General features: G+C 43.5%; 2 protein-coding genes across 7 annotated transcripts in view; both read right to left on the minus strand.

Moving 5' to 3' along the window:
• Window positions 1–2930: 2930 nt before the first annotated feature.
• Window positions 2931–17540, minus strand: LOC106589616 (casein kinase I). Of its 5 annotated transcripts, none has more exons than XM_014179810.3 (10): window positions 17051–17540; window positions 8899–9009; window positions 8324–8472; window positions 7875–8103; window positions 7606–7776; window positions 7218–7366; window positions 6888–7074; window positions 6622–6761; window positions 5957–6027; window positions 2931–4899 (listed from the first exon to the last, which is right to left on the minus strand). In XM_014179810.3, exons 1-9 carry the CDS (start codon window positions 17124–17126, stop codon window positions 5977–5979), a joined length of 1263 nt encoding a protein of 420 aa, XP_014035285.1. In that variant the 5' UTR covers window positions 17127–17540; the 3' UTR covers window positions 2931–4899; window positions 5957–5976. The 5 variants fall into 5 exon arrangements, with proteins under 5 accessions (XP_014035285.1, XP_014035290.1, XP_014035287.1 ...); XM_014179815.3 differs by having other exon boundaries at window positions 5957–6032; window positions 6888–7056; window positions 17051–17539; XM_014179812.3 differs by having other exon boundaries at window positions 5957–6032; window positions 17051–17539.
• A 5684-nt stretch (window positions 17541–23224) lies between these two features.
• The window catches only part of LOC106589211 (kinesin-like protein KIF19), an 83142-nt gene continuing 79084 nt past the window's right edge, over window positions 23225–27282 (minus strand). For both annotated transcript variants that reach the window (XM_082970514.1, XM_045710162.2), the window contains exons 15-19: window positions 26993–27098; window positions 26667–26790; window positions 25739–26133; window positions 25355–25523; window positions 23225–25137 (exon numbers count right to left, since the gene is read on the minus strand). In XM_082970514.1, coding sequence (XP_082826640.1) covers window positions 25010–25137; window positions 25355–25523; window positions 25739–26133; window positions 26667–26790; window positions 26993–27098 — 922 coding nt within the window. In that variant the 3' untranslated portion in view covers window positions 23225–25009. The remainder of the gene's footprint in view (window positions 25138–25354; window positions 25524–25738; window positions 26134–26666; window positions 26791–26992; window positions 27099–27282) is intronic.

Raw genomic sequence — 27282 nt, forward strand, 5'->3', positions numbered from 1 at the left:
GGGGGGGGGGGGGGGGGGGTGCAACTCAATATTTAGGTTCTTTGTTTGGTATACTCAGTGTATAGTAGTTTTTTATTACACTTGACACATTGGCATCTGAAGATGCTGTGAAATTGAAAATGGCCATATAAAAAGCTGATTACCCAATAATAGAATAGATAAACTCAGCAAAAAAAGAGACGTCCTCTCACTGTCAACTGTGTTTTATTTTCAGCAAACTTAACGTGTAAATATTTGTATGAACATAAGATTCAACAACTGAGACGTAAAATGAACAAGTTCTACAGACATGTGACTATTAGAAATTGAATAATGTGTCCCTGAATAAAGGGGGGGGGTCAAAATCAAAAGTAAGAGTCAGTATCTGGTGTGGCCACCAGCTGCATTAAGTACTGCAGTGCATCTCCTCATGGACTGCACCAGATTTGCCAGTTCTTGCTGTGAAATGTTACCCCACTCTTCCACCAAGGCACCGGCAAGTTCCCAGACATTTCTGGGGGGATTGCTCCTAGCCCTCACCCTCCGACCTAACATGTCCCAGACGTGCTCAATGGGATTGAGATCCGGGCTCTTCGCTTTCCATGGCAGAACACTGACATTCCTGTCTTGCAGGAAATCATGCACAGAACGAGCAGTATGGCTGGTGGTATTGTCATGCTGGAGGGTCATGTCAGGATGAGCCTGCTGGAAGGGTACCACATGAGGGAGGAGGATGTCTTCCCTGTAACGCACAGCGTTGAGATTGCCTGCAATAACAACAAGCTCAGTCCGATGATGCTGTGACACACCGCCCCAGACCATGACGGACCCTCCACCTCCAAATCGATCCTGCTCCAGAGTACAGGCCTCGGTGTAACGCTCATTCCTTCGACGATAAACGCAAATCCGACTATCACCCCTGGTAAGACAAAACCGTGACTCGTCAGAGAAGAGCACTTTTTGCCAGTCCTGTCTGGTCCAGCGACGGTGGGTTTGTGCCCATAGGCGACGTTGCCGGTGATGTCTGGTGAGGACCTGCCTTACAACAGGCCTACAAGCCCTCAGTCCAGCCTCTCTCAGCCTATTTCGGACAGTCTGAGCACTGATGGAGGGATTGTGCGTTCCTGGTGTAACTCGGGCAGTTGTTGTTGCCATCCTGTACCTGTCCTGCAGGTGTGATGTTCGGATGTACCGATCCTGTGCAGGTTTTGTTACACGTGTTCTGCCACTGCGAGGATGATCAGCTGTCTGTCCTGTCTCCCTGTAGCGCTGTCTTAGGCGTCTCACAGTACGGACATTGCAATTTATTGCCCTGGCCACAACTGCAGTGCTCATGCCTCCTTGCAGCATGCCTAAGGCATGTTCACGCACATGAGCAGGGACCCTGGGCATCTTTCTTTTGGTGTTTTTCAGAGTCAGTAGAAAGGCCTCTTTAGTGTCCCAAGTTTTCATAACTGTGACCTTAATTGCCTACCGTCTGTAAGCTGTTAGTGTCTTAACAACCTTTCCACAGGTGCATGTTCATTAATTGTTTCTGGTTCATTGAACAAGCATGGGAAACAGTGTTTACAGATCTTCATTGTAAAGGGTTTAAAGTTATTTGGATTTTTATGAATTATCTTTTCAGCACCCTGTCTTTAAAAGGGGACGTTTCTTTTTTTGTTGTTGCTGAGTTTAGTATTTTGATATTTTTGTCCACTGTTGAATTCTCTATTACAATGAAGTCACTTGATGACAAGTTTACCACTTATCCCAGCCAAACACACATTGCTCTGCTCTACAAAGGTTGCACTTGTTAAACTGTGTGTAGTCAGTATTATCCTATCCTCTGTTTGTATCTTGTTCTGCCTGTCTGTGTGAGATCTTTGTATTTATGAATTCTAGAGATAGACACACAACCTCAAATACACAATCATGTCCATGAGCACCCTCTGCTGGGTATTTGTTGAATGTAAAACTTACGGATTTATTCAATACCTATTTTTCTGAGATACTGTATAGTTAGCTTCCTGACGTGTTGCTATACCAACCTAATAAATATATTATTTGGAGAAAGTGCTTGAATGGTGGTTGACTCTTCAAATGCTCTATTGGCAATGTAATAAAACACATGTTAGTTAGGCCTACTCTCCAATTATCTTAGGCAAGATTTGTGTTTACAGAACCCTAGCTGGGGGTAGTGTATTGGTGGTAGCGCTGTGCCAAATAAACAACACAATTGGTAGTGTATCATGTTTTTGCTGAGGTACAGCATCTGAGGGGTGTACTACAAAGCAAGACCAAGGAGTTAGCCTGAATATTCTGAAATAACTTTTGAATTACATTTTTTGAAAGATAAACTTGGTCTAATTGGCTCAACAACCAAACACGTGTTTAGCTTTCTTAACGAAGCAGGAAAATCAAGTGTTTATTTCTGGTTGTTTATCAAAGTTAGCTGGCTAAGTCATTGATTCTGCATGGTAGTATACCCCTCGAGAGCGTTCAAGGCTGTCTAATAACGCCCTCTATGGGTCTTTGGGCGTAACACAACCCTTTGTCACTCATTTGGCCAACACAGGGATGGTTTGTATTTTAGTATGATAATGAAAATCTTTTTTTCTCATTCTTCCCCTCTAATCAAGGACTCATTTAGACCTAAGACAAAAGGTGTAAGGTAAAACAGAGCAGTACCCCTGATCCAGGAGATAATCTCAAATATAGGGTGATAGACATTTACTAAATTATTAAATCCTCTTTGTGTCTTGAGGCATCCACAAGAGAGCCCCACTGCTTCCGGTCTGCAGCCTTCTTGGTTAGGGTTCCCCAGGTTAGGTCTCTTCCCCTCAGGTGTCCAGCGTTGGGCAATTGCAGTGTGCGCATCTAGTGGTAGTCTACACACAGGTTAAGACATGAAATATATAAACTATATATACACCTTTTCTTTCCACGCTTGAAAATGAAAGCACACAGAGTACAAGTACTTCATTTATTTACAGTTTTTAAAGTACACAAATACAGTGGCAAATACAAATGAGAGATAAAGTAATATTCTTTCAGATCTGGTAGCTTAGTTAATTACACATAGAAGGGTGAGTCAGTGATTGACCAAACTGCCCATGGGTCAAACCATAGGATAAAATGACTAGTCAGGAATCAGGCCTGCATTAAAATGGTTCTATGGGGTGAACCATGGTAACGATTCAGCTGTGCAGCCCCTAAAAATACTAATTTTGCTAACTGAGGTTGAGTTGAATATCCCAAACTCTTGTTCCACACTCTTTGCTGAAGACCAGTAAAGAGATTTGGCGCGTTACTCTGCCCAGGTGTTGCTGACGCATGTCAGATCTTACAAAGCATGGATAGGTATTTAACGTATCAGCTAACCACATGTTATAGCGATCTCGTGCCTGACAGCAGTCGATGTGGCACGCAATCATTGGTTGATGCATGCAACGTCTGAACAGGGTAACGTGACCATTGAGTTGAACGTCAAAGACCATAGCCCACCCAAGAGAAGTGTCAATCGGTTCATTTATCAGGGGATAGACAAAGTAAACACAGATGTTTAGTTAAGTGCACGTGCCTCTGCTTGTAGCCACATCAGTGCAGAAACATTTTATTTCTCAAAACATGTACAAATAACACCAGTGTTCACATCATGGAGCCAGTAAGAAAATATAAAAATGTAAGTTCACAATCAATAAAACAAAATCATTGTTAAATGGCTGCCATTTTAAATTGACACTGTTAAGTCTCTCTGTGCGAGTGCTCTCAATTTTTGTGAATTTGAGGCACTCCAACTAAAACGATCCTGCACTTCTTTCATCCTTTTGGACAGACACAGCAAAAGCCTGGGCACGGACAATGATTATGACAGCCCAAAACTGGACCGAACCAGACCGAATATAGGACAGTGATGTCACACTTTTGAGCAGACCCAATGTAAGAAACCCAACCCAAATTCACCTCAAAAAGTAAACATCTATATTACATGTATTTCACAGCTTAGAAATATTACAAATAACAGGAAATGAGCATGTAGATCTGTACAGTAGTCCATGAGAGACTGTCTTGGTTGGGGAGAAGAGGGCCCCTAGATATACAACTTGAGCAACTTTGACCATAAAACCCCATCTAGAAATACAGATGACAATTTCAGATGTGATTTAGAGTTGAAACCCTACACATCAGCAGGTCAAAGGGAAGCCGAGTGTTAAAACATGCAAATAGTATGTATTACAAATGTCTTTAGAGTTACAGACCAGAGCTGTGAAAAACAATAGAAACCAGCTGGTGGTCAGAGAAAAAAGATCTGTAAATAAGTACAAATGAAAAGCAGTACACCCAAAATGACCCATTTAAAACAGAGCCGCAATCTTGGATCAGCTCTTTTCATATCAGATTTATTATGTAGTAATGTACAGTGGGAGTAGAAATGAGTGTCTTTATTGACAAAGTGCCATGGATGAGGAGTAGTAACCACGGAAATAACAGTGGCAGTTGTTGTCGTTCCGTTTGTCGTTTCAGTCTTAAAGAACTCTGTTAGATCGCCATCACAGCGAAGACCACAGTCTCTGCACAGGCATGGAAAATGTCTCTGGGAAAAAAGGTCGCAGATCTGGTACTTATTTCTAAGTTTCTTCATCGAAACAATTGTAAGTGTTCAGGAGAGAGTACAGAGAAAGCTAGAAAGAGAGCATAGAGGGAGAGAGAGACCGAGTGTGCAAGGAACAAGAACTAGTGTGAAAGAGAGGAACAACCAGACACTGCCAGGTCAGGAGAGAGGTGGTCTTCCGATGGTTTCTGTAGTAGTTAGCGAGCTGGCTGCCGATTGGTTGAGCCAGGCTTGGCGCAGTCCTCTGCTGTGCCAGTGGCATTGTGGGTCTTGTCTCATCGAGGCGCTGCAGAGTGGAGGCCACCAGGAATCATGCCAGACACCAACTGAGGGGAGAAGAGAGAGGTCAACTTTTATACTCACATACATTTACAGCAGGCAGGGATCTCTACTCTCGCTTCTCTGCATGCAATCTCCATCTTATTAAACATACTGAACTATACTTAAAATTATTACTCAATTTCATCTACACATCACCGCACCTAAATTTAAATAAAAATACCAGATGTGAAACATCAGAAGTTTCAAAACCATATCATGCATGAAGCCATGACAATAGATTAATATTGTCACATTGCTCAGCAGAAACAGCAGTATTTCCATGTAGTGCAGAAGATATGCTGAGGGTGATATAGTGTGAGAGATGAAGGCAAGCAGCGATGGGCCACATGGCCTCAGTCTGGTGTGTCATTCACTCATCAGAACAAGAAAACAAAATGCAGTATATTCTTTCAGACATAGCAAATCTCAACTTTAGCCTGGTGATAATTTCCAGAGACCTATGAAAAACCATGCAGCATTGAGCAGTGGTAAAAGTCAAGGGAGACAAGGGTTTGAAGGACACACACACACCCACCCCTCTATAGGTAAGACTGGGGAGTTAGGAGCAGGATAGGAACCAATGCAGTCACATGCTGGAGAATGTCAGACAGGCATCACCACAGTCCAACCACTGCAACAAGTCACAAGCACTGTGCTGAGGATAGGTCACAGAGCTAGGTAGGGTAACAGCCAGAAATGGTGGAAACACTGGTTCCACAGGTGGGTTTGTTATCACAAGGTTGGAATGCACCGCTCCAGTTCTCAAGGGAGACCGTGTCAGATGCATCAGAATAACTGAGGCGTCTGGTCCAATAGGACCTGGCAAGTCAGGCTCATTGAATGATCAATACGCAATGAAAGGGAGTAGGCTGGCCGGCTAACTAACAGAAAGTAGTTCCTTTTGTCATTATCTGCTAACATTGAAGCTACTTGTCTCAACTCCCTTTCATAGCGTATATCAGAGAGGAACGAGAGCCTGCAGACAGACAGTACTTCCCATTAGGACTGGAGGCGTGCATCCCTGGTGCTTTAGGACCCAGCGCCAGCCTCAGCGGGACTCACCCAGTGTGGCCATCGGGCCATCACACAAGGATATGGCGAGCATCTAGTTGGCGTGATTGTCGAAGGGAATGCTATTCTGAGGTTAGGGGAGGGAGAGAGAAGGCCATAGGTCAAGTCAGACAACTGGATCTGGGTCTGTAGTATGGCATGCTTACTATCAGACACCAATGTGTGGGAGATAAAAACTACAACTCCCATGATCACCTGGTGGAAACGTAAAGAGATCGCCAAGGAGAATAGGGTGATGTTGCCTAAGGAGAGTGGGGATATTTCGTTATAGGGTTCTCTTCAGTACCCTCAATCCTGGGGTGAATTTCCTTCCCGGCATCTTTTCCTTTAGTCTTGTTTGGCAGACTAAAGCCAGGGCCCTTTACTTAGCTAGTTGAAGTGCCTCCCTCCAATAAACCTCTTCATGTTTATTCATGTCTTGAATCATGTTGATGCAAGCCAGGCCTTATTGATGCACTCCTAGACTTACAGCTACTCCTTATTGAGATCCAAAGTCAAGAGACATTCCTGTTTAGGTTTTGACTGTAGACAACTTTATTGGTTCTGTTCTGCATATTCCTCTAGAGGGGTGCGTCATGATGGGCGGTGGTCGTATGAGGTCAGGGGTGTTCTGGTGAGGGCCGAGGGGTGCGTCTGGGGATGGGACGAGCTTATACCTGTGAGGTGGACATGCGAGAGGTGTCCTGGTGTCCCGTCAGGTCGGACGAGGAGACGTTAACGGGAGCTCCGCGGTGAAGCCGCATGCTCACTTTTCTCTCCCGTTCCATACCAGACGCCGGTCGTGGAGACATGTTGGCTAGAGGAGAGAGAAAGAGACAGGAGAAACAAATACTTCCTGACCATGACAAGAGACAATCACATTATTATGTAAACCATACATCAAAGTCATCTAGGTGTGTGTGTGTGAGAGAGAGACACTAACCTGTGTGTGAGGTGGGTGTGAGGGGTGTAGGCGGCGCCGGATCCTGTGTTCCTCGGGGTCGTCCTGAGGCGGCCGGGAGTCCCCTGGTCCCAGGGTTCCTGCCGTGTCTCAGCCTATCCTCTCTGTCCCTCCGCTCCCGCTCCGCCTCCTCCGCTGCACGGTTGGCCCCCTTGGAATTAGGGGCAGTCAGAGGGGTAGAAATGGAGACTAGATCAGAAAATGCCACTGAGGTACCATTGGCTAATGGTTAAGAGGATTATTAAGATGTGCAATAAAAACAGTATATGTTTAATAGATTGTTAATTAACAATGAATAGAGGCAGTACTCACAAACTTGAGCATGTTCCAGTCAAAGACATAGTCGTAGGAGAAGCCCTGTCTGTGGAACAGGTTTCTGAACAGCTGTCTCAGGTACGAGTAGTCCGGCTTGTCATCGAACCGCAGAGAGCGACAGAAGTTCAGGTAGGTGGAGAACTCCGCTGCGAGGAGGGAGAAAAGTGTTAGAATCCTTTATCATCATACTGTAGGGAAACTCTTTGACATTTTATTTTACAGGGTCACAGCATGGCCTCTGAAGAGGTGCAGGAACATTACAGACAATCAAATGGACAAAGACAATCCTACACTGTCATAGATATCCATACCTAAGCACAGAGTAGGAGTGTGTTTGTCCAAATCAACTATGCTAAAACCAGGAATGACAAATCAGACTACTTACAGGGGTATCCCTTGCAGAGCACCTCGATAGGGGTGGACATCTTCTTCTCGCTGATGCGTTCGTACTTCTGCCTCTTGGTGGCGGCCTTGAGGCCCTGCCAGGGCAGAGAGCCCAGGTTGAAGTACATCAGGACGTAACCAAGAGACTCCAGGTCATCACGACGAGACTGCTCTGTAGAGAGAGGGAGGGAAGGAGAAAATCACACACTGGCCCTGTTTGAATAGTGTGTGTGTGTGAGATCAATGTCCAGGTGTGTGTGTGTGACCTACCTATCCCCAGGTGTGTGTTGATAGATGCATAGCGTGCCGTGCCGGTCAGGTTCTTGTTCTCGCGGTAGGGGATGTGCTGGTGTGTGCGGGCGTCGCGGTACTTCTTGGCCAGGCCAAAGTCAATGATGTACACCAGGTTGCCCTTCTTGCCCAGGCCCATCAGGAAGTTGTCAGGCTTCACATCTCTGTGGATGAAGTTCTTAGAGTGGATGTACTCAATACGGCTGATCTGAAAAAAAAAAAGTTTTTTTTCCACATACATAAGAGCAGGAGTGGACACTACTCCTCCTGGAGAGCTTTACTTTGCGCTTCTAATTTGCTAACAAATAATAGCTAGCGAACATGCAAGCAAATTTCATAGCATATAGTGGTCATAACTTCAGAAGATACAAGTGGAGCTGAGTATTTAATGCTGTTGGTGAACACCAGCTCCGTCAGCTGTGTCTCACCATCTGGTCAGCCAGCAGCAGGACAGTCTTGAGGCTGAACTTGCGGGAACAGAAGTTGAACAGGTCCTCCAGACTGGGGCCTAGCAGCTCCATCACCATCACGTTGTAGTCTCCCTCTGCTCCACACCACTTTATTGTAGGTATGCCCACTGTAAGGGAAGAAACACACATGGGAGGTTAGAAGTGGGAAAGCAACTGATGACTTCAACTTAATCATGGTCAGTTAATCTGTTTTTAAACCCATCTCTAGTTCACTTAAATCCCATTCTCTATTGGGTTTAATGTGATTTCCTGTGTGGTGTTTCACTGGCTCTGTGATCGGATGACAGGTTCCACTGAGTCTACTCTCTCAGGCTGCTGGCTGGACTGACTGACTCATGTGGATGATTGCCTGCCTGCTTGTCCAGCGATGTGAAAACCACATTAACATGGGGGAAGGTGGGGTGGGGGGAGCACGAGAGCAATGGAGGGGGTAGATAGGAGAGAAAGAGGAGAGGAGTGGGGAGAGAGAGACCAGGACTGATAGCCTACAGCAAGGCCTGGCCCATGTATAATGGTTTAGACCCAGGTCTCACCTCCTCCCTGCATCATCTTGTAGATCTTGCTCTCGATGTGGAGCTGTGGGTGCTTGGTCTTCACACATTCCAGCTTGATGGCCACCTCCTCTCCCACTGAGATGTCTGTGCCTGGGGGACAAAGAGAAGGACTATCAATACAAATGTATGGAGATGAATAGAGAGCAGTCAATTACTGATTTTGGTTCACAGAGCATGATTTATGCTTAGAAATGTTTACGGCCAGGATGTTTTATTCCTGACCACGAAGGGAGGGGAAACTCTGGGCCTTTGTGATGTGCATGTCCCTGCTGACTGAGCATTGCAGCACAGACGGGGGATACACAGTGCATTCGGAAAGTATTCAGACTAGGGTTGCAAAGGGTCGGAAACTTTCCAGTAAATTTCCGACATTTTCCCAGACATTTTCCATGGGAAGTTAAGCCCGGGAATTTTGCTTAAATTCATTGAAAAAGTTAGCTTATAACAGTGAACCTTTTCGTTGGATACACACAAGGCAATTATTGTGGCATATTTTGGTTAAACTATCCCCAATTCAATGGAATTGCAACCCTCTGCATGCACAGTACATTCTTCCATCACATGTACAGCAGATTGTCAAGATCTTGCACACTAATGAGATGCTATTGAGCCCACACTACTACACTGTCTGAGCCAAGGACTACATGTTTTCTGGTAAGTTTTGATTACAATACTGTGTGGGGTGAACATATTTTATACGACACATGATTTTTTTTTAACTAGTAAATAATAGCCTACAGCAAAGTGTGTTTAAATCATTTCTAACTTGTTAACAAATTCTGCTAGTTAGTTTTTGCTACCATGTGGGTTTTAGCTTGCTTGAGCCTGCTAACTGAGTGTTAATTCACCTGTTTCCATACATATTTCATTTAAAAATAAATAAAATCTTACAAAGGAGTTGTTTAATCTAACTGCTTAACTATTTATCTGTACATGGAATTGGATGTGTTTTTTTTGTGTGCTTTTTTCCCAATCTTTACAGGAAAATGCCACGGGCACCACCTGATGTGTGGAGACATTTCACTGCAGCTAATGTAGAAGGAAACGCTGTGTACATTTGCAAATACTGTGCCAAATCATATGTGAAGAATGCAACAAAGATGCAGAATCATCTGGCCAAGTGCATAAAGTTCCCTCAGCACTCACAACCTCTGACAAGTCCCTCTACTTCTATTCGAGGTGATTCTGAGGCTCATGGTCCTCCTGGAATCAGAAGTTTTTTTACTCAATGGAGGAACAGAGCCAGAGAAATGCTGATGAATGTCTTGCTCGAGCTGTGTAGGCAACTGGTTCACCTCTGATGCTCACAGGCAATGTGTATTGGAATAGATTTTTGAATATTCTCCGCCCAGCATACACCCATCCAACCAGACATGCTTAATCTACTAATTTGCTGGATGCAGAGTTCAAGCAAATCATAGAGAAAGCAGACTGTACTGCCATCATCTCTGGTGGGTGGTCGAATGTTCGTGGGCAAGGAATAATTAACAACATCATCTTCACCCCTCAACCAATATTCTACAAGAGCACAGACAAGGGACAACAGACACACCAGTCTCTACATTGCAGATGAGCTGAAGGCAGTCATCAATGACCTTGGACCACAGAAGGTATTTGCACTGGTGACAGACAATGCTGCGAACATGAAGGCTGCTTGGTCTAAAGTGGAGGAGTCCTACCCTCACATCACACCCATTGGCTGTGCTACTCGTGCATTGAATCTGCTCCTCAAGGACATCATGGCACTGAAAACTATGGATACACTCTACAAGAGAGCCAAGGAAATGGTTAGGTACGTGAAGGGTCATCAAGTTATAGCAGCAATCTACCTCACCAAGCAAAGTGAAGAGCACCACATTGAAGCTTCCCAGCAACACCCATTGGGGTAGTGTTGTCATCGTATTTGACAGTCTCCTGGAGGGGAAGGAGTCTCCAAGAAATGGCCATATCACAGTATGCCGGTATGGACAGCCCCATCAAGAGGATCCTCCTGGATGATCTATTTTGGGAGAGAGTGGTAAGCAGCCTGAAACCTATAGCAGTAGCCATTGCACAGATTGAGGGAGACAATGCCATCCTGTCTGATGTTCAGACTCAGCTTGCAGATGTAAGAGAAGAAATCCGTACTGTCCTGCCCACTTCACTGTTGCTCCAAGCAGAGGAAACTGCAGTTCTGAAATATTTCAAAAAGCATAAAGAGTTCTGCCTGAAGCCCATACATGCCGCATCGTACATGTTGGACCCCAAGAATGCTGGCAAGAGCATCCTGTCTTGTGCAGAGATCAACAAGGCCTATGGTGTCATCACTACCGTGTCTCGCCACCTTGGCCTGGATGAGGGCAAGGTTATTGCCAGTCTGGCGATGTACACTTCCAAGCAAGGGCTTTGGGATGGAGATGCAATATGGCATTCGTGCCAACATATCTCATCAGCCACCCGGTGGAAGGGTCTTTGTGGATCTGAGGCTCTTTCCCTTTGCCTCTATCATCCTCCAAATCCCACCAACATCAGCCGCCTCAGAGCACAACTGGTCCTTGTTTGTGAACACACACACCAAAGCAAGCAACAGGCTGACCAATGCAAGGGTTAAGAAATTGGTGGAAATCCAAGCAAATTTGAGGCTTTTTGAGCCTGACAATGAGCGATCCTCAACAAGGTTGGAAAGTGACAGTGAAGATGAGGCCTCAGAGTCTAATGTTCAAGAGGTGGACATTGAGGAGGTCCAGGGGGAAGACATGGAAGCCTGAGAGGAAGACAACCAAAGCTTTAGTTTCTAGACTATCATCTTATGTATGTTGAAAACGTTTTTTGGGAGATGTGATGGATCATTGGAGATCATTCAATATTCCCTTTCTTTTGTTCAGTGAAATCATCCTATGTGAAGAGTCAACTCATTTAATTAAAGTTCAATTCGTAACATTTTTTTTATTTCTATTGGAAGGATTTCATCCTTTGCAATTATGTCTACTTATGATAAGGTAAAAGGTTTATGTTTCTGTGATATGGGAAATATATCCAATGCAAAAAACATCTACATTTAAAATGGTATTAATATTAATTCATATTAATTCCCACATATTCCTGTTAATTCCCATATATTCCCATGGAAAGTTTCCACCTCTGAATATTCCCCAAAATGTGCAACCCTAATTCAGACCCCTTGACTTTTTCCACATTGTTACGCTACAGCCTAAACATTTTTCCTCCTCAATCTACACACAAACCCCATAATGACAAAGCAAAAACTTGGTTTTAGAAATTTTGGCAAATTTATGAAAAATAAAAAACAGAAGTACCTTATTTACATAAGTATTCAGACCCTTTGCTATGAGACCCGAAATTGAGCTCAGGTGCATCCTGTTTCCATTGATCATCCTTGAGATGTTTTTACAACTTGATTGGAGTCCACCTGTGGTAAACTCAATTGATTGGACATGATTTGGAAAGGCACACACTGGTCTATATAAGGTCCCACAGTTGAAAGTGCATGTCAGAGCAAAAACCAAGCCATGACGTTGAAGGAATTGTCCGTAGAGCTCCGAGACAGGTGTCAGGCACAGATCTGGGGAAGGGTACCAAAACATTTCTGCAGCATTGAAGGTCCCCAAGAACACAGTGGCCTCCATCATTCTTAAATGGAAGAAGTTTGGATCCACCAAGACTCTTCCTAGAGCTGGCCGCCCGGCCAAACTGAGCAATTGGGGGAGAAGGGCCTTAGTTAGGGAGGTGACCAAGAACCCGATGGTCACTGACAGAGCTCCAGAGTTCCATCTCTGCAGCACTCCACCATTCAGGCCTTTATGGTAGAGTGGTCAGACGGAAGCCACTCCTCAGTATAGGGCACATGACAGCCCAATTGGAGTTTGCCAAAAGGCACCTAAAGGACTCTCAGACCATGAGATTCTCTGGTCTGAAGAAAGCAAGATTGAACTCTATGGCCTGAATGCAAAGCTTCACGTCTGGAGGAAATCTGGCTCCATCCCTACAGTGAAGCATGGTGGTGGCAGCATCATGCTGTGGGGATGTTTTTCAGCGGCAGGGACTGGGAGACTAGTCAGGATCGAGGGAAAGATGAACGGAGCAAAGTACAGAGAGAGCCTTGATGAAAACCTGCCCCAGAGTGCTCAACCTAAAGGTTGCAAGATCAAATCCCCAAGCTGACAAGGTAAAAATCTGTCGTTCTACCCCTGAACAAGGCAGTTAACCCACTGTTCCTAGGCCATCATTAAAAATAAGAATTTGTTCTTAATTGACTTGCCTAGTTAAATAAAGGTAAAAAAATAATAATAATTTGATGAGGGGGAAAAAACTATTTAATCAATTTTTGAATAAGGCTGTAACATAGCAAAATGTGGAAAAACTCAAGGAGTCTGAATACTTTCCGAATGCACTGTATATACACAAATTCCCATTCATATCATACCAGCCTCAAAAGAAGAATCCAACTCAAGTAGGTAAACCAACTTTAATGTTTCCTTATGAGGAGTACTGCCAGCATGTTTGATCAGAGTGCGATTATAAAAGGGGAAGGAACTCTGCTGGAACAGAACAGGGAAGGGGAGTAGAGAGTGAATCAGGGCCCATCCCTCCCTGCACAGTGGTTGTCACTAGTTTCCACAGACAAAAAAATCAAAATGGGCAATATTGTACAAATTAATATAAACAGAAATTAGCTTTCTGGTCTTAATTTAAAGTTAGGCATGAGGTTAGCAGTGTGCTTAAGGTTAAAATCAGATTTTAAGAAGATAAATTGTAGAAATAGCCATTATTATGACTCGAGCAGCTATAGAGGGCCAGCAGAGCAGAGACTATAGAGGAACATTACAATATGTTTAATATGTGAAAAATGGTCCACGGTGTTACATAAGACTCAGCTTGAAGAGCTACAATGTAAAACACACCTAGCCTGTTACTTTAGTACTGGGCCTACTTCTCTTTGCAAAAGGTCCTTTTCATACAAAGTGGGAAAAAAAGGGCAATATGAGTTTTTTTTTTTAAATGCATTGAAGATGTGCACATTTGCTGCGCTGTATGTTAGTAGTGAGAAACAGGGGAGCTTTTCATATCTGACTTTTCATTTCAAAAGTAGGCTTACAGTCCATGTATGACTCAGACCATCTCCTGAAAAGCACTTTACTTAACACCTCCATGCACGCACTCACAATAACATGTTGAATGAATCATACATGTGGTTACATAAAGGGGAATGCATTAGTCCACACTGGAGAGCAGAGCAGAGAGGGAAATACAGCTGACTGGAGCTTCCCTTCCCCTCTGTGTGTGTAGGACGGGTCACCACACACCTGCGTGTGTGCCCCCCCCCCCCCCAAAACTGACACCCGAGGAGTACCGCAGGAACACACAGGTGACCTAGGATGGGGGCAAATCCACCCCTCGCAGACATTATATTGTCTGTCCCATTACAAAGCCTATTAAAATGGATAAGAACTAGGCACTTGGGACTGACATCATTCATAACGGTTTAGCCTTCCAAAACATGGATTACTTCAAGTGCATTGAGAAAATGCAGTGTTTTATTTCTTTTTATAATCTACTGAATTGGCAGTCAAGTCTGTATGCTCTAGCAATTAAACACATTTGAACAAATTGTACTTCATGTGTACTTCAAGTGTACTTGAAACTATATGAACTCAACATAGGTCTATTGGTGTCAGAATGTTTTAATGTTTCAATATTTTCTAGGCTTGATGAAGAGGCAGGCAGCCTAGGAGAGATAAAGATGTTCTAGGCCTGGTTATACGATCCAGCTAGGGTGTCAAAAGGAAAACAACCACGCCATATCCTGAGTGGTTTAGAGCAGTGGTGGGTGGGCTGGGCTGGATTACCTTATTAAAACCACGTCTCTTATTGCAGGTTTACTCCTCTAAAAACATCTACTCAGCCCTACACGATTCATGTCTGTTGAGTTGGAACATTGAGCTTCGTTGAAGTTGGACATGCGGTTTCTCATCTGCATACTTGACTTGGCCTCTATTGGTTGACCCGTCATCATATGTTGCTTGTTTGTTGTTCTTGAAGCGCTTTGAGGTTCTATGAAAAGCACTATAGAAGTTGAATGACTTATACATGTGCAACACAATTCATATATCGACCATAACTGCAGCCATGAAAGAACATAGAAATCATCTACTTTTCCCAGTCAGTGTCTCTGAACCCGAATATGCACAAACAGTGCATTTAACAACTCAAAGACGGGAATAACATTTGCCACAAAATGTTTCCAGTCAGTATCCAAATGACCCAATCCTTTCAAAACAAAACATCCAACAAGCAACTGAGAAGCAAGTCAAGCAGCCTTTTGGCCTTACATGGGGTTTAGAACTATTTGTTTAGAAAAGGGGAAGAGGTGGCGGGATGGGGTTTGGAGCTGTGACTCGTGACAGGCTAGTACAGACAGACAGGACATAGATAGGGCAGTAGTAGGCGTTAAACATCTGACTTTCCCATATCATGTTACACACAGACGGTTTGTGAAACAACGACATGGCTGTTAGAAACTTTGCTGATGTCATCCACATCAACAATAAGCTCTTTCTGCCTGTATACACTAACTGCCATGTGCTACAGTAGTGCCAAGAAGCTGGACAATTGCGTCGAACCCTGTAGCTGGACGAGATGTGCTCCTGCTTCACCTCAACCAGAGGAATTCCTACAGTCACTTGAAAACGCATACAATGAGGATAGGACATACACCAAATTCAAAAACTCTGAGGCCCTGTAAAAGCCCATTTAGCATAGGAATACTCCTCCCTATTACGCATAGGAAAACATGACTCGACGAAGCATACCAGCATTATGACAACAGTTACAGTTATGGCATGACAAGATTCAAACTCACTCATACAAAAACAGGAAGTGTTCAGTGACCTATATGTCGAACTGCTTTGCTTTATCTTGGCCAGGTCGCAATTGTAAATGAGAACTTGCTCTCAACTTGCCTACCTGGTTAAATAAAGTAAAAATAAAATAAAAATATGACAAAAGTATGTGTAAGCTAAACCCTGGTGATGATAACATCAGAATGTAATTTCAGTTGACTGCTGACTGATGATTCTGGACCACTGGGAAAAAAACAGAGGACCCAGTCTCTAAACACACTAAAAACACACCACACAAGCAACAGTCAACACAACAGCTAAGGGGAGTTGACCCCTGCCAAGACTGAGTGACAAATAGTTGAAACTAGCCACAACAATGCATTACAGCAATGTTACCTTAAACTAGACAGAAATACTGTCATTGATAGTAGCTTGCCTAAATTCTAAGACAGCCACAGCAGCAAACAAATGGAAGCTACAGGACAGTACACTTGTACTGTGACTATAAAATGGGTAACTAGTTCAGAACTTCACTATGCTTCATCTTAAAAATGTGGGCAAGTGCCACTGCCTGGAGGGCAGAGCAGAGAACAGGGTATTTGGCTAGCTCTACTGCAGCTAGCGAACTGCCCTTCATCCCTTGAAATTTGACAGATGGGATGTATACTGGCAAACTCAGTTGGGGTGGGTGACTTGTTCTTCAGTATGTCTGTCAAGTGAACTCTGCCTTTAAAAAATGTTTGAAAACCAAACCTTTAGTAGACATGAATAACAATCAAGCAGTTTCCAGATTACATTGACTAGATAGATAGATAGTCATCTCTGAATTAATAATGACAATTAGGCCTAGCTGGTTACCTGCTTGGCTTTAGCTGTCCTGCTGTTTTGTGAAACTGTCATGGGCTTTGCTTGGATAGAGACATCTCAATTTGACAAGCTAACTTAGCTAGCTAACGTTAGCTGGTTAGTGGCTATTCTAACGTTATTTCCTCATGGTAACTGAATATAGCTAGTTAACGTTACTGGCTTGCCAAAGGGACAAGAGGTGCTGAGAATTGACAGCTTGTTTTATGTTATTCACAATCCAAGCAACATGGTTAAAGTACAACGTAATGTTAGCAAGTTAAGCTAGTTCATCAGGTTAGTGACGGTGTTTGGTAGCTAGTACAGTAGCTAACGTTAGCTAGATTACATGTTCAATTGACATTACCTAGCTAGCTAACTAACAAGCATACGGTAACGTTATTGTGTAGCTAATATTGTTGAGAATTTAGCTAACTAACGTTACTCACCTAAATAGATGTCTCCAAAGGATCCACTTCCAATTTTCCTTCCCAGTCTGTATCGGTTTCCCACTCTTAATTCCATGGTTCAATGTTATTCTTACGAAGCAATCTTCAGAATGTGTTGTTTTGAAAAATCCACCCTGGTGTTTCTGCTCTCTTTGGTTGGTTACCTAACCACCCCAAATATCACCCTACTTTGCTGGTATACAAACTCCTTTATTCAGACGCCCCCCTCCCCTGAATAATAGAAGATGATTCAATTCCTTCTGTAACAATCCAACTTTCACCATCCCTTTTATAACTATGTCTTTTTCAGAACACAACGATATCGGTATTGCCGAAAGCTTAGAACGTGTAGACTATGTTCATGCTTTTTAAAATATAATCTTTCCCGAAATGAAGCAGGATGGAGACGGATTTTGATGGAAGCCTCCTCAAAAAATTGCGTCTTTCCCACTGTAGGATTGTCCTCCGTTGTGGACTGGCTGTTACTCGCCTGTGACATCACTTGTCCTAGCAACCCTGCGTAGGTCACATAAAAAAGGGACGGTGCATTGGTCTTTGGAAATGATAAATTATTCTAGTGTTTAGACCTACATTGTATCAAGAAAGACAAGATACACTGAATAAAACAATCAACCCAACAATACTAAAGACATACCAACATGTTTATAAACAGGGCTTATACAGTCTTTTCATTATAAAAATAAATATGGGCAATGATGGTGAAACTGAAAAAAGTGAGAGAGTGAATATGTTGAAGTTGCCCCCAACTAAGGCCATTATGCGCCCCAAATGGCACCATATTCCATATTTTGTGTACTACTCTTGACCAGAGACCTATGGGCCATGGTCAAAAGTAGTCAACTGGGGAATAGGGTGCCATTTGGGATGTAGAGACTGATGTAAGGTGTTATGTGGTTCCTCCTAATTAGGTTAGGATTTTTGGGTCCCACTGGCGTGATGTTGTCACAGTGGCTAAGGCAGGGATGTACTGTGACCTGAATTTGAGGCCAAATCAACAGAGAGGATAACAACAGAAAGCAAACACAGGCAAGCAGGCACATGCGTACCAACGTATGTACGCATGAAAACACACACACACACACACACACACACAGGCAAGCAAGCACATGCGTACCAACGTATGTACGCATGAAAACACACACACACACACACACACACACACACACACACACACACACACACCACACACACACACACACCACACACACACACACACACACACACACACACTAAACAAACAGCTAGAGATAGACAAGTTATATCAGGGATAAGTCCTGTTCTGCTCTCTCTCAGTAATCCTGTGACACAGCCACTCGTCTGGGGCTGAATAGACCAAAATACCCTAAATATAAAGGATTATTTAGTAAGGGAGCAGGAAAAAGGCCAAATGAATCCATAAACCTTGCATGGCCTAGTTGTTTGTTGGCTATTGTGCTGGGGGAGCTTGCAGGTTGTAATAGTTGGTAGGCACATCCATTACTTTGCCATTCAGAATTCGAACAGTATCAGTTCTTGTTCTACTCAGAATTAAATATTCAAACTGCAGTAAAAAACTGATGATGAAGGCTGTATGCGTAAAAGAAAACATATCCTTCCTGCCGTGGATGGAGCATGAGAGAGGTGGAAGTAGGTTGATAAGCTCACTCTCTCTCTTGCGGCAACATCTCTGACGACTGCAGTTATTTCTGCTAAGTAGGGAACTGGGTCAGCGTCAAACTTTTCCTTGGGACATATTATCTGAAGGGATGCATGTAGGATAGACACAAATCACTGGCCCATGCCCACAGCTCTGTGCAGGATCAGGAGAAGCAAACGACCACAGGCTCCTATTCATACTCTTGTCTACTGCTCATATATGGTGTTTTGTTTCAAATAGAAACATTTAGTTATTCATTTATTCATGATATTGCCATTAGTCATGTTTTCCCATTTTCCTACTTCAATAGTATTTGTTTTGATTTCTGGACTCTTGTTCAAGATGCCTAAGCAAGTCAGGCCATTGAGATCAAGACATCCCACTGGGCACACACTGGTTGAATCAACGTTGTTTCCACGTTATTTCAATGAAATTAGTGGGATGCTGAGATATGGTTGTGTTGTGCATGTGAATACATTTGTGTGTGTGTATGCATTTGTGTGTGTGTGTGCATGTGTATGCATTTGCCTGTGTCTCAGGCACAGGAAAACCATCCTAAAAACTTCAATAGGCCTCATTGTACAGTACACACAGTGCCTTCGGAAAGTATTCAGAGCCTTTGACTTTGGAAAGTATTCAGGCCCCTTGACTTTTTCCATATTTTGTTACGTTACAGCCTTATTCTAAAATGGATGAAATAAAAATAACTCCTCAGCAATCTACACACAATACCCCATAACGACAAAGCGAAAACAGAAATCCTCAGCAATCTACACACAATAGCCCCAAAACGACAAAGCGAAAAGAGAAATACCTTATTTACGTAAGTATTCAGACCCTTCGCTATGAGACTCGAAATTGAGCTCAGGTGCATCCTGTTTCCACTGATCATCCTTGAGATATTTCTACAACTTGATTGGAGTCCATCTGTGGTAAATGAAATTGGTTAGACGTGATTTGGAAAGGCACACACTGGTCTATATAAGATCCCACAGTTGACAGCGCATGTCAGAGCAAAAACCAAGCCACGAGGTCGAATGAATTGTCCGTAGAAGTCTGAGAGAATGTGTCAAAGCACAGATCTGGGAAAGGGTACCAAAAAATGTCTGGGAGAGTAGTCAGGATTGAGGGAAAGATGAACGGAGCAAAGTATAGAGAGATCCTTGATGAAAACCTGCTCCAGAGCACTCAGGACCTCAGACTGGGGCAAAGCATCAGTACAGGTGCATCAAAGCTGGGACCGAGAGACTGAAAAATAGCTCCCATCTCAAGGCCATCAGACTGTTGAACAGCCATCACTAACAGAGAGGCTGCTGCGTACATACAGACTTGAAATCATTGGCCACTTTTATAAATGGATCACTAGTCACTTTAATAGTGTTTACATATCTTTCATTACTCATCTCACATATATATACTGTATTTTATACCATCTATTGCATCTTGCCTATGCCGCTCAGTCATTGCTCATCAATATATTTATATGTATATATTATTATCCCATTCCTTTACTTAGATTTGTGTGTATTAGGTAGGTGTTGTAGAATTGTTAGATTACTTGTTAGATATTGCTGCACAACTAGAAGCACAAGAATTTCGCTACACTCGCAATAACATCTGCTAACCATGTGTATTTGATTTGAGGTTCCAAGACAGCTCAGGAGTGGCATCGGTACAAGTCTCTGAATGTCCTTGAGTGGCCCAGCCAAAGCCCGATCGAAGATCTCTGGAGAGACCTGAAAATAGTGGTGCATCAATACTCCCCCATCCAACCTGACAGAGCTTGAGAGGATCTGCAAAGAAGAATGGGAGAAACTCCCCAAATACAGGTGTGCCAAGCTTGTAGCGTCATACCCAAGAATACTCGATGCTGAAATCGCTGCCAAAGGTGTTTCCACAAAGTACTGAGCAAAGGGTCTGAATACTTACGTAAATGTGTTATTTCAGGGTTTTTTTATACAAATTTGCAAACATTTCTAAAAAACTGTTTTTCCTTTGTCATTATGAGGTATTGTGTGTAGATTGATGAGGGAAAAAAACGATTTAATTAATTTTAGAATAAGGCTGTAATGTAAAAAAATGTGGGAAAAGTCATGGGGTTTGAATACTTTCCAAAGGAACTGCATATTGCATACTGAACAACAACTGAGCAAAAATATAATTCTCACAATGTAAATGTCAATTCTATTTCAAAACTTTCTAAGAATATCAAAAACATACATTGCAAATTATGGAAATAAGATTCATTGTCAATATGATGTTTGTATTGCTCAGAAACAGACAAACAAGATCTCACTCATGACAGCTGTCAAAGTCCTGGAGACAACGCCCACTAATCTGAAGAGCGCTTGTGATTTTTGTGATTGGTCATATATGGACCAATCCCTGAAGCTGTTCAGGCACAATTTCTATAGTTTGGGCCACTCACATGGCAGCACTGTTGTTGTTTGGATTGTGTAACGTGCGCTGCACGTGTTTGACAATGCGCAGAGCAGAAGGAGGGAAAGAGAAAGAACAGAGACAAAAAAAGGCAGTCTGTAGCTGTAGAAAGAATTTCGTAACCGAAACTTGCATGATAGATTTGATCATTATTAAGATGTTTCTAGGTATTTAGCTAAATCTGATGTAAGGTTTAATAAAATGATTTCTTTCTGTAGCCTAAATAGTTTCATTGCATATACAGCCAAACCAATTGTTTTTCATTCTTTCTTTGATTAACCTCATCAAACAAACAGCTAATAGCCTACAAAGTAATGCATGTTTGTGATGTGGTCTTATGTGGAAAGGTTTTCTCATTGACCCAAGACTCAGGACAACTATACTATAAGCCACTTACAATTAGCTAGTGTATGCACAAATAAACACACCACTGCTGCACGTGTTGGAATGCAGCAGGCTAAGTATTAGCCTGCTGCTTGCCTGACAATGTGAGGTAAACTAATCCAATCATAGCACGTACTTTGAGCACTCCCCCTCATGAAAACAATAGGCTGCCATGTAGTCTATATTTATGACAACTGAATGATTCTGGGACATAGGCCCACACTCATGTCTAGACACCTGTTGTGGATCACACCAGTACTGTTGAATAACTTGTTAACCTTTCAAAATACAACTTCAGAAAAACACTTTGTGGAGTGTTATCTGTCTACCAGTGCTTGAATTGGTCAGGAGCTCACCGGAGATGAGTTCCAGCACCTCTTGTTTTCTACTGCTTGAGATCCTGTTCCTCTTATAGAGTATTAGCTCATTCTTAAATGGAAGAAGTTTGGAAACACCAAGACTCTTCCTGGAGCTGGCTGCTCAGCCAAACGGAGAAATCGGGGGAGAAGGACCTTGGACAGGGAGGTGAACAAGAACCCGAGGGTAACCTAACAAAACATGGAAAAAGTCAAGGGGTCTGAATACTTTCCGAAGACACTGTAATTACTGAAGTTGGTATCACTTATACCGAACAAAAATATAAACACAACATGTAAAGTGTTGGTCCCATGTTTTATGAGCTGAAGTAAATGATCCCGAAATGTTCCATAGGCACAAAAAACGTATTTCTCTCAAATTCTGTGCACAAATTTGTTTACATCCCTTTTAGTGCACATTTCTTCTTGGCCAAGATAATCCATCCACCTGTCAAGCGTGGTATATCAAGAAGCTGTGCTAGGTACAATAAAAGGCCACTCTACAATGTGCAGTTTTGTCACACAACACAATGCCACAGATGTCTCAAGTTTTGCGGGAGCGTGTAATTGGCATGCTGACCGCAGGAACGCCCACCAGAGCTATTGCCAGAGAATTGAATGTTAATTTCTCTACCATAAGCCGCCTCCGTCGTTTTAGAGAATTTGTCAGTTCGTCTTACTGGCCTCACAACCGCAGATGAAGTGTAACCACGCCAGCCCAGGACCTCCACATTCAGCTTCTTCACCTGCGGGACCGTCTGAGACCATCCACTCGGACAGCTGATGAATTTCTGTCAGTAATAAAGCCCTTATGTGGGGAAAAACTCATTCCGATTGGCTGTGCCTGGCTCTCCTGTGGCTGAGCCCATGCCCAGTCATGTGAAATCCATAGATTATGGCCTAAAGAATTTATTTCAATTGACTGATTTCCATATGAACTGTAACTCAGTATAATCATAAAATTACTGCACGTTGCGTTTATATTTTTGTTCAGTATAAAATTGGGGAGAGTTGTTTTGATCACACATCAGCACAAAGACCTTTGTTGGGACATTGTGTACTGAAGTTGTCATAGGACATGAAAGGACAAGAGGAGCATATAGTGGTCGTTTGGTAGTACTGCAGATGTTTTTGATTACCCTGTTTCATTCCGTCACTCTATTTACTGTTGAGGAAGTGAACTGCAGCGCTTACATACAGTGTAGGGTGAAGTTGCCTTAGACACTGATATTGGATCAGTGTTCCCTACTAATGATTAAGGTTGTGATTGGGGAAAGGGAAGCTGATCCTAGATCTGTACAGAACGCTTACAGTGACATTAATCACATCACAAACATCTTTAGGTTTTTACTGGAATTTATTTAGTTATAAAACTTTTTTTTATTTTTTTTACAAAACAAATAGAAAAAAAATGTAAATATGAAAACAATGACAAAGACTGTAATTTGGATAATAACAAGAAAAAGGCAGCCGTAAAATGTGAATAAAAAACAGCAACCATCTACAGTTGGGAATGTGTTTTGAAGTGCCATATGGGATATTAAGCACATCTAACACAGGCTCCAATCATGTCTGGGTAGGTGAGAAGAAAAAGGCATAGACCCTGGGCTGTTTCAATGACTGTCCAAAATAGCACCCTATTCCCTATTTAGTGCACTCTTTTTGACCAATGACCATATATGGAACACGGTGCCATTTGGGAAGCACACAATGTGAATGTATAGACTGTACATCAAGCTGAATACAAAAGTGCACAGTAATCATCCAGGTCACGTTTCTCTAATCTCATTATGTGCTTTTGATAATTGAGATTGAGATTATACCTGGATTACAGATCTATGTAGTAATGAATGATAATAATAATATTGTTGTTCATATGTAAAATCTACACTCAGAGAATGTTGATGTACTGGGTCCTGTTTTCTATCCTGAGTGACAGTCTGTTTGTGTTATCATGCCAACTCTCTGTCACTCATTGTGATGCCAAACATTTTGCACCACAATAACAGTAATTAAGATGGCAAGAGCACAGATTTGGGACCAGGCTAGCTGTTTTCTCCATCCTCTAAATACTGTCCAGGACTTATTTGTAATTTAACTTCAAAGCAACAAGGTTGGATTGACCCAAAAACAGCTGCCTGACTGTCTATAAATTAGATTACATTAGTAAGCATTTCTTAAAAATCAATTCATTCATTAGCTTAATGTAACATTGAGGCTTCATCAGCACATTATCATGATAATAAGCATTTAGTGTCTTCAAAGCAGTATGATGTAGTCTACTAGTCTATTGTTGCGCAACAATTAGTACCGTCTGCTTTACAGCAAAGGCCCTTACCACTCAGGTTCTACAACTGACACATTTGACACATTGGTTGTGATACAACTGATATTTTTGTGATACAACATAGATTGTCTGCACAAAAAATGTGCACACAACTATTGTGCCAAATCATTTGTACAACCCGAGTGTGTACAGGGCCATAGTAGCGGTTAGTGGTGGCCACTGGACGGTCACTCACAGGAGCATTTGAGCAGCGGAAAAGAGGGAAACAAGAAGAGCAAGGAAAAACAGTCACAGTGTGTCTGAAATGGCAACCTATTCCCCATATAGTGCACTACTTTTTACCAGGGCCATTTGGGTGCCATTCTGGACTCACTCACAGACAGAACAGTCATCTTTGGAGACTGTGATGGTGAGTTATTCAATCCTCTTGTCTCGGGGCATTATCCATCCTATTAGTGTCTCTCTCTGTAATCAGCACGAGGAAAAGCTAGGTCTCTGGGTTCAACATACAGCCAGTGTGGAGGACACAGCTCAGAGGTCACGGGCCAGAGGGCATTGGGAGGCTCAAGGCTGCAGGGTTAGACTGGGCTGTGGGCCAATCAGGAGCATGAAGGTGGAGACTGGAGAGTCCAGTTTTGTACAGTCCAGTCTAGTCTAGTCTAATCCAGTTAAGTCCAGTCCACATTCTCAGGGTCAGCTGGTCAGGGTAGTGCTGGTGTTGGGGGGTCCTGTGTAAGAAAACCCTGGGTCGTGTCCATTAGGCAACAAACATTGCTAAATGTTTTCCATTCCATGCCCTAATGAACATGACCCTAGAGTGGCAGGCTAGTAGGCTCTCAGTGCCTGCGGGTGCGCTGGCCTCCGGTGCCCGTGGTGGTGACGTAGAGTAGGGGCTGGGGCTGGCGCAGCTGGGACGCACGCTTCAGGTTGCTCAGATGGACTGGGGAGGACTCTGTGATGGGGCCTGTAAAAAGCATTAGAGCCCTGTTTACGAACAGTACAATATGTCGATATATTTAATTAGCTACACAGTAAGGAGATAAGCCAATATCCAAGGACAATTCATCCAATTTGTCCTGATGGTGGTGCTGTGGGTGCCATAGGGCTTGAACCCCGCCATGGCTGTTTGCAGCAATATTTTGTCTTTTTTAATCTAGAGGTGTAGGAAAAGGGAGGCTGACCTGTTTGGTGGTTGTTGTGAGGCAGCCGGACCTTGGTGAGAGGAGGGACCCCCCTGTGCTGTGGGCGTTGCAGGGGGGCCTGGGGCTGGCCGTTGATGTGGAGGTGGGGGTCTGAAGTGCTGTCCAGTGGGCGGACACGTTGGGCTGCCATGGTCTTAGACTGAGACAGCTGAGCAGGGGGAGGGATTGAGTAGTGTGTTAGGGCTGATATCATGTAGGCTATGTACTGTAACGTTGTCTGCGCTGGAGCCACTTTATATGTCTATGTAATTCAATCAATCAATCAATCAATCAATCAATCATAACTGCTGATGACTCTACTAACAAACATTACTGAATAATCAAATCCTTCTCAGGGAGCTAGATAATGAACACGCTACTTACTGCTTGACCTGTGACCTCGAATGAGCGGGAGCGTCTCTTCCGGCGGCGAGCCTCGAAGTCCTGCTCACGCAGGGTGGGGTTTGGGTTCTTGGGGGCGGGCTGGCGGATGCGTGGGCGTGTCCAGGTGCCCTGGGAGCCAGGCCCCTCCCCTGTGCTGCTGGAAAGGTTCTCATCTGAGGTGGCGTGGCGGAGCTCGGGGCTGGGCTGCCGGCCACGAAGCAGGGCCAGGCCCCTAGGGGGCGCTTCGCTCAGAGACAGGCTGCTCTTGTGCTTCTTGGGGTCCAGGGGGGAGGGAGGAGGGGGCAGCCTCAGGGCGTCCACTTCCAGGGCTTTGGAGCGGCGGCAAGCAGCCTTCACTGCGATGTTGTGGATCCCTTTGAGGATCTGCTGCCTCTCTGTTGAATCAAGGGAGATATTTGATTAGTGGGAAATCGAGACAGAGGTTCTACTATGAACGCATCTAGTACATCAGCATCCTGACCTAAGATAAGATATTAAAATATAAACGTTATACTCCCCAATCGTCCCTAGATTATATAACGGCTATATTCTGTATTCCATCAGTTTGTGGTCTGTGCCCACAACTACAGATGTAGGATCTTAATTAGATCACCCTGTTGCAGGAGTACTTTCCTGCTGAGCAGGAAATGTGAAACTTGTAGTGTATTTAAGGTTTAAAAAGTCTTCTGAAGTTTGTAATTTCCACTTTGAAATTTCAGACTTGATTTTCCCTTACGACAAATGTACCAATCTCTACAAAAATGTCCATTAATTATAATCCACATAATAATTCACATGACCCGTTGCTGCAGGATTATTTTCCCGCTGTAGCATAGTGGCTCAAATTAAGATCCTACATCTGTAGCCAAAGTACTCCCTCCCTGCCCACATGACTGACTGAGTCCATACACTGAGGGGGGTCGCTTACCCTTGCGTGTGAGGGGGACATCCTGGCCCGTCTCGCTGCTCTCGGGGGAGGAGTCCAGGTGACTGCTGACACTGTGGCTGAGGTGGCAGTAGCTCAGACTGGTCTCTGGAGCCAATGGCTGCAGCTGGAGAGGACAGAGGAGAGGGGACATGTGGCATTATGCTCACACTCTCATAGGGGAGTATGCACATATGAAACTTGGTAGAAATGTTGCCCTGATATGGCTGTAGCCTCCATTACTATGGTGTCTCCACACTTCAGGTGTAATGGCAACAGCTGCATCGGCCCTAGTATATATCACAGTGTGAATGGTACGGTGTTTTCACCTCTCTGTTCCCCTGGCCGTTGATGTGGATGGGAGGAGGCGTCATCACAGCAGAATGTTTCATCTGTCTGGCATGGGGAATGCTCTTAAACACCCGGTTGTTGTCTCTGTGAGAGGGAGCGGGAAGGAGGTAGGGGGGAAGGAGAAATATAGATAGAGAGCGAGAGAAAGAACGACAGAGAGATAAAAATGGTCAGTTAGACAAATGTCCTTCTATAGAAGGATAAGATAGAGATACAGACTAAAGTGTTTCTTCCTCCTAAACCAACCACCACCCTCTCTCTCTCTCCC

Source organism: Salmo salar, chromosome 28 (assembly GCF_965601325.2).
Source record: "Salmo salar chromosome 28, fSalSal1, whole genome shotgun sequence".
Classification (NCBI taxonomy): domain Eukaryota; kingdom Metazoa; phylum Chordata; class Actinopteri; order Salmoniformes; family Salmonidae; genus Salmo; species Salmo salar.

Excerpts from the sequence above, each read along its gene's own strand:
- LOC106589616 (XM_014179810.3), bottom strand. The coding sequence starts at position 17,126 with ATGGAATTAAGAGTGGGAAACCGATACAGACTGGGAAGGAAAATTGGA. Across the intron at positions 7,075-7,217 it reads ACTGGAACATGCTCAAGTTT|ACTGCCCCTAATTCCAAGGG; the intron begins GTGAGTACTGCC and ends TCTACCCCTCTG. Across the intron at positions 6,028-6,621 it reads CTCGCATGTCCACCTCACAG|CATTCCCTTCGACAATCACG; the intron begins GTATAAGCTCGT and ends ACCTCAGAATAG.